The sequence below is a fragment of the Syngnathoides biaculeatus genome, chromosome 15 (assembly GCF_019802595.1).
Source record: "Syngnathoides biaculeatus isolate LvHL_M chromosome 15, ASM1980259v1, whole genome shotgun sequence".
Classification (NCBI taxonomy): Eukaryota; Metazoa; Chordata; class Actinopteri; order Syngnathiformes; family Syngnathidae; genus Syngnathoides; species Syngnathoides biaculeatus.
In genome coordinates this window covers 25,911,556-25,917,578 of record NC_084654.1, presented here as the reverse complement: position 1 = coordinate 25,917,578, position 6,023 = coordinate 25,911,556, and the positions used below count along the sequence as shown (strand labels likewise).

Genomic DNA, 6,023 nt, shown 5'->3' with positions numbered 1-6,023 from the left:
TCATGCAGGTTAATGCTGTCGAACGGAGGCCAAGTCAACTGCTCTGCTGCTCTCAGAAGGGTCCAAAACTATTTTTGCCACGGTCAACTTTATTTATACTTGGGGTTTCCCCTCAAAGGGTCGTGATGACCACTGTTGCCAAAAAGAAACTTGATCACTTTACTGGTGACTTGGTTGTAAAGTAAGTTTTTCGTTACTTTCCCCAGCTGCCGACAACTGCGCATCAATCCAGAGCCAATGACAACTGGATTTGCCGAAACTAGATGGGAAGAGCATTTTTTTTTTACATTGTCCATTAATGATAAAGTTTTATGAAATATAAAATCATGTTTTATTGACATCCCTTACAAAAGTACTTTTTTAGGGGGAAAAAAAAAAACCCAAACTATGGAGTCTTTCTTGATTGAACTTAACATAAACATCTTTATGTCTCAAAAGTATTCCGTCAATTGTGTCGCACTAGAGCGGCTGCGAGTACCGGAGAAAAAGGCCTCGTGATTTTGGCATACTTGGCAAAATAAAAACTATTCTGATCTATACACTACTAGTTTTGACGGAGAATAAAGACTTTCTTTCTCTTTAGACATCACATAATGAGCATAAATAAGAAAATAAAAACTTTCTGTGGCTAGAAAGAGGAACATATTTGTTTTGGCCTGGACGCCCTATCATGTAAGTTGCGTCACGGTTGCATTGCTGCCTCAGCCGTGTCAGAAACCACCCCTGTTTACGGGACAAATAAAATAATGTGAACTGAAAACCCGTCTGTGGAAAAGCTGTACAAAAACAAAAGTGGACCTGAAAATGTCCTGTTACATCATGTGGCGGTATGACAAACAAAGTCCTTAAATCCTACGACGGACAGAACCCACAAGATGAGGAGAAGCAAAAGAGGAAGTAGAACCCGCCAGCATTTTGAAGGTAACGTCGGCAACTCTGCAGTATTGTTTGTATTTTGTAGCGTCAAAGATGGCCGGGACAGACGACGGCAGCAGGCCGGCAACCCTAAAGAGGACGAGCTCTACGCAAAACGGACGGACGCGTGTTTTTCGGCAGACTCTCCATCATGTGTCACCGTGGCAACGTGTCTGCTGGAATCCTCCACATCGGTTACCATGGCAACACTCTTGCAATTATAGTAACGCTCAACATGTGAGTGTTTCCACGATGGATAATTGGGTCACATAATGCTTTTTTTGTAGGGGGGCATGATGACATCACAGCCGCTTTAAAAGACAAACAAAGTTGCGCTTGTGCAAATGAGACAAATGTATAGATGCAAGTGTTCAAGGATGATCATCGTATTCATACACCGAACAAAAATATAAGAGCAATACTTCTAAGAATGTCCATCAAAGGCCAATTTCTAGGATATACTGTGGAAATCAGTGTTGTCCTTTGCCAGGAAGATGGCAGCATATCATATCATATCATATCATAATCAGCATCCCACCATGCACCACCTGAGAGATGGATGGATCATCAGACTTGGGATCAATATTTGCAGAAATCGCCCATTTGTGTTCAATAAAAAAAAAGTCGTCCAAATCAAAACACTGCATCATATTTCTGGCGCTACTCTCAAAGAAATCCGCCCACGGAGCTCCTGATTGGTCAGTGGGGGGGGGGGGGGGACACCCACAAACAAAAGGTGGTTCTGTTGCTATGGTGACGGGTCTAGTTAGCGTGCCATGTGCTCCCGCTAACGCAGCCACGTGACTTGGAGGCGGTGGGCGAAGGGTTAAACTGCAGTGAGGAAGAGGAGGAGGGTGAAAAGACTCAGTCGCTCAACGGCCTCCTGATGAAGATTCTGTCGCTCGGTGGTAGGGGAAAAAAAAATCAATCTCACATTGACGCGCTTGACTTTGTGTGTGCATGCGGCATTTTCATGACAGTCGAGCGAAATATGACATCTCGTTCTTCCTCTTCACCGCCATCACCCTCGTCACGTGACACGCGCGGGCAAACGTGACGGTGCGCGTTCAAGCGGTCGCTGCGCTGCAACGTGACGTCAGCAACATGCCAGGTAAATAATGAAACGCTGACGCCAAAATCAAGCAAGTTAGCTGCTAGCCTTAGCATTCTTGGTTGACTGTGACGTCACGGAGACGTCACTATACAACGTCGTCATGGTTCTGATGCCACCGTGACGTCATTGTTGTTTTTAGGGGGGGGGGGTTTCGGAGTCTCAACGCACAGCCCGCAGTGAAGGTTTCATGACAACAAAGTGCAGCCTACTGTAAAAGTTACCCAACACACAAATATGGAATTGGTCCAACACTTTTAGGGGCTCGCTCATACACGTGGAGGCATACAATATCGATTAAAAAGAAGACCTGACCTCACCCAACTTTTCAGCATCTCGCGCCGTTCATCCATATTGGGGTCGCGGGTGCGCTGACGTCGGGCGAGAGGCTGGCTACACCCTGAGCTGGTCGCTAGCCGATCACAGCGGACGTAAAGAAAGGGGACACACACAAAAAAACCAAGCAACTCACACATTCGGACAAAGTAGTCTTCGGTTATTATTCCAAGCGTTTTTTTTTTTTTTGTTTGTTTTTTTTTGGGGCATGCGGAATACCTGCGGAAAACCCGCACAGGGAGAACCCAATAGTGCGAGACGTGCCGATGCGCTCGCCGGTCCGTGACTGCGCCACCCACGCATGATTCACGCGACGTTAATCCTGACCATTCGTGAACATGACAGATCAAGATCTTACGGCGAGAGTTCAACACCGCATGGCGCAATGCATGCCGGGAGCCGCACAGCTCCACAGTTCTGATGCTTTCAAACCGAGGCCATCGTTTGGCACCGCCACTAATTTATTATGAGAAAAAAAATGGTTAGTACAAATTAGGATTTCGCAAGAACATTCTTGAAATAGTACCTTCCTGCATTTAGCCAAGTCTGCATTAAGTCCTGCCTGAGTGATATTTCAAATTGAGGTACCCAACACCAGTGATTCCCGACCTTTACTGAGCCGAGGCCGGTGTCTTGAATTTGCAAAAAATCTCACAGCACACCAACAAACATCAAGGGGAGAGGTTTGTTCTGGCTGCCCTCCGTTGATGAACAACGATATTCAGATGCTGTAAATATTTTGCGCATTGTGTGTCATGTCTGGCGGCACACTAATGTACCGTGGCACATTGGTTGGGAATCACTGCTCTATACTCCGTATTTCGGTTCGGAAACTCTCCGGTAACAGTGCAGTGGGAACTCGTTAACTAGCTAACCGTATAACTACACTGACTTTGGAGCAGGCAATAAGTCGAATGTGCAAAAACATCATTGTAATGTCATAACGAAGCCAGCTTCTCTTGGCTTCTCCCACAGATCGCGCAAAATCTTAAGAAGACCATGGGAGACGGGGGCGACCCCCTGCAAATAGAGGGCAACGCCCTCCTCAAAGCAGTGTTCCAGGGCAAGCTGAGGCTGAGCCGTCTGCTCTTGGAGGGCGGCGCGTACATCAATGAGGGCAACGAGCTGGGCCAAACTCCGGTGTCAGCTGCCTGCCTGGCGGACTACGAGGACCCCCGTACCCGCCTGCGCATGGTACGCTACCTGTTGGAGAAGGGCGCCGACCCCAACATCCCGGACAAGAGCGGCAGGACGGCCCTGATGCACGCCTGCGCCAATCGGGCCGGGAAGGAGGCAGTTTCCCTCTTGCTAGAGAACGGAGCCGACCCCAGCCTCAAGGACTACTCTGGATGCTCCGCCCTCATGCGGGCCCTCAACAACGGCGACCGGGAGACCCTGCGCCTCCTGCTGGATGCCTGCAGGGCCCAAGGCAAGGAGGTTATCATCATCACCAGCGACACATCTCCGTCCGGTACCAAAAAGACAAAGCAGTACCTGAACTCTCCTCCGTCTCCGGGCGTGGACGACGGGGCGTCCCCCCAAGCCACGCCCGTCGCCGCCTGCATGTCGCCGTCAGAGGTGGAGATAGCGACCTCGCCTCTGACCGACCGCGACAAAGGCCAAGAAGACGACCGAATCTTCAGCTTCTCGCTAGCCTCCGCGTTGCCTTTGCCCAACGGTCGCCCTCAGGGAGAAAAGAGAGCGGCGGCGCCGCCTCCTCCTCGAAAGCTGCTCAAGAGGCTCAACTCGGAGCCTTGGGGCCTGGTAGCACCCTTGACCTCCGGTGGGCTACCTCAGGAGATCGTCAGGGGGCGTCTGGAGGAGGCGGACGGCGTCTGCCGTCTGAGTAAACGTATCAATGGACTGTGCCTGACCGAATGCACCAGACCGCTGTTGTCGCGGCGCCACAGCATCGAGACCCACGACCCTTGTTCCCCAAAAGCAACAGACCCGTCCTGCTCCGAGGAGCACGCCGTCCTCACCCCCTCCTCTCTGGCAGACAAGCTTCAACACCACCAAATCCCGCATTGCAGAAACGCAGCGCCGGAATCCCAGAACGTCTCCACGCAGATCTCAGCTCATCCCAAACTAAACCGAACAGAGAACTCCGACGTTGGCGACCCTGAGAATCCGGAATCCATCCCTGGATCTCCTGACTCAGGGTGGGTGTCCGTGGAGTGGAGGAGGTACAACACATCCTTCGTTTCCCTGGTCCCAAACTCATGTCGGGATTCTCTGGAGAACATCCCCAACTCCGTGTCCCCCGTGGGTATGCCCCAACGGAGCCCCAGACTCTTGGAGCGCCGGGGCTCCGGGACCTTACTTCTGGACCACATATCCCACACCAGACCCGGTTTCCTGCCGCCGCTCAATATCAACCTCCAAAGACCGATCCCGGATATCCGCTGCAACAGTAAGCCCCCCTCGCCGGTCCATAGTGGCCACAAAATCCTGGTTCCTGTGGCCCCAGCTTCCCCAAAACGAGGTCCAGAATTTAAGAGCAAAAAGAAGCTGATGAGGAGGCATTCCATGCAGACGGAGCAGATGAAGCAGCTTTCCGCGTTCCAGAAGATTTTGGCTGAGAAGGTCTCGGAATCCCACGGTGACTGAGGGGGGGTCACAGGGGCTGCATGACAAATTTGTCTCTTTAGAGGGCTAATGAGGGCTCACACTTAACCAGAAAAAAAAAAAAAAAACAACTACAGTATCTTTATGCTTGCCATTTTGGATCACATCTTCTTAATACTTATACACATTGTAGATACATATGAAATTTTCACTTTTAGCACAGGTCACAGTGTCGTTATGGTTTCACGGTGAGGGCCATTATGATTAAGAAACCATATACTGGAATTGTATGATAGCCTCATATTAAATATTTTAAAAGGCTTTGAAATCAGAAGCTACGTCAACCTGTCCAACTATTTGAACTGGTAAAAAAAAAAAAAAAAAAAAAATGCTTGCAATTCAACAATTTATAAGTGAAAGGTTAGATGTGAATGTGAGTGAGTGCAAATGTTTGTTTTCATGTGCCCAGCGATTGGCTGGTAACCGGTTCAGAGTGAACCGCATCTCTGGCCCGGGCCGTGACAAGTTTATCAGACATTTACATCTGTAGACGTTCAAAATGCACAATTTGGGCATGTATGACGCTGTCAAGAATAAGAGTGTTTACAAAGTTCTCGGGACAATCGGAATGATGCGAGATGGAGCTTTGGTGTTTTCATATTTTGCTGAAACCATAAAGGTGGCGGAAAAGGGCTCGGGCTGAAGTGGACGGACCGATTTTTTGCCGGAATATCTTCATTTTCACGTTAGGCCTCCTGAGAAGATTGATGGATTGATTGATTTGCTCCTAAACATTTGATTTTTTTTTTTTTCATTCACCGTTTTTGTGGGCACACGGAGGAAGTCGTGTGCGTGCTGATTTCCGTGCACACGTGCAACGACAAAAAGACTTTCATGATCATGAGTTTCCTTTTGTTGAAAAATACTGTACTTTTCTTCTGCCAGTCAACTTGACTGATCGCTGCAAGACAAAATTGATGCTGTTGGAGATGCACTTTAATATCGTCGATTAGCTTTCAAGGTCAGCTAGCGCACGTTGACATTTATGTGCGTGCGTGTGTCGTACACTACACACAAATCTCAACGTGATGTT

The 6,023-nt window shown here is 48.9% G+C and overlaps 1 protein-coding gene across 2 annotated transcripts; it reads left to right on the top strand.

Moving 5' to 3' along the window:
* The first annotated feature begins 1,688 nt into the window (after positions 1 to 1,688).
* On the top strand, positions 1,689 to 6,013 carry LOC133513662 (ankyrin repeat domain-containing protein 34A). 2 transcript variants are annotated; one of them, XM_061844627.1, is made up of 2 exons: positions 1,689 to 1,823; positions 3,338 to 6,013. In XM_061844627.1, the coding sequence occupies exon 2, from the start codon at positions 3,362 to 3,364 to the stop codon at positions 4,970 to 4,972; it is 1,611 nt and encodes a 536-aa protein (XP_061700611.1). In that variant the 5' UTR covers positions 1,689 to 1,823; positions 3,338 to 3,361; the 3' UTR covers positions 4,973 to 6,013. The 2 variants fall into 2 exon arrangements, with proteins under 2 accessions (XP_061700611.1, XP_061700610.1); XM_061844626.1 differs by having other exon boundaries at positions 1,695 to 2,026; positions 3,338 to 6,001.
* Positions 6,014 to 6,023: the final 10 nt, after the last annotated feature.

Coding starts and splice junctions, on each gene's coding strand:
- LOC133513662 (XM_061844627.1), top strand. CDS start 3,362: ATGGGAGACGGGGGCGACCCCCTGCAAATAGAGGGCAACGCCCTCCTC.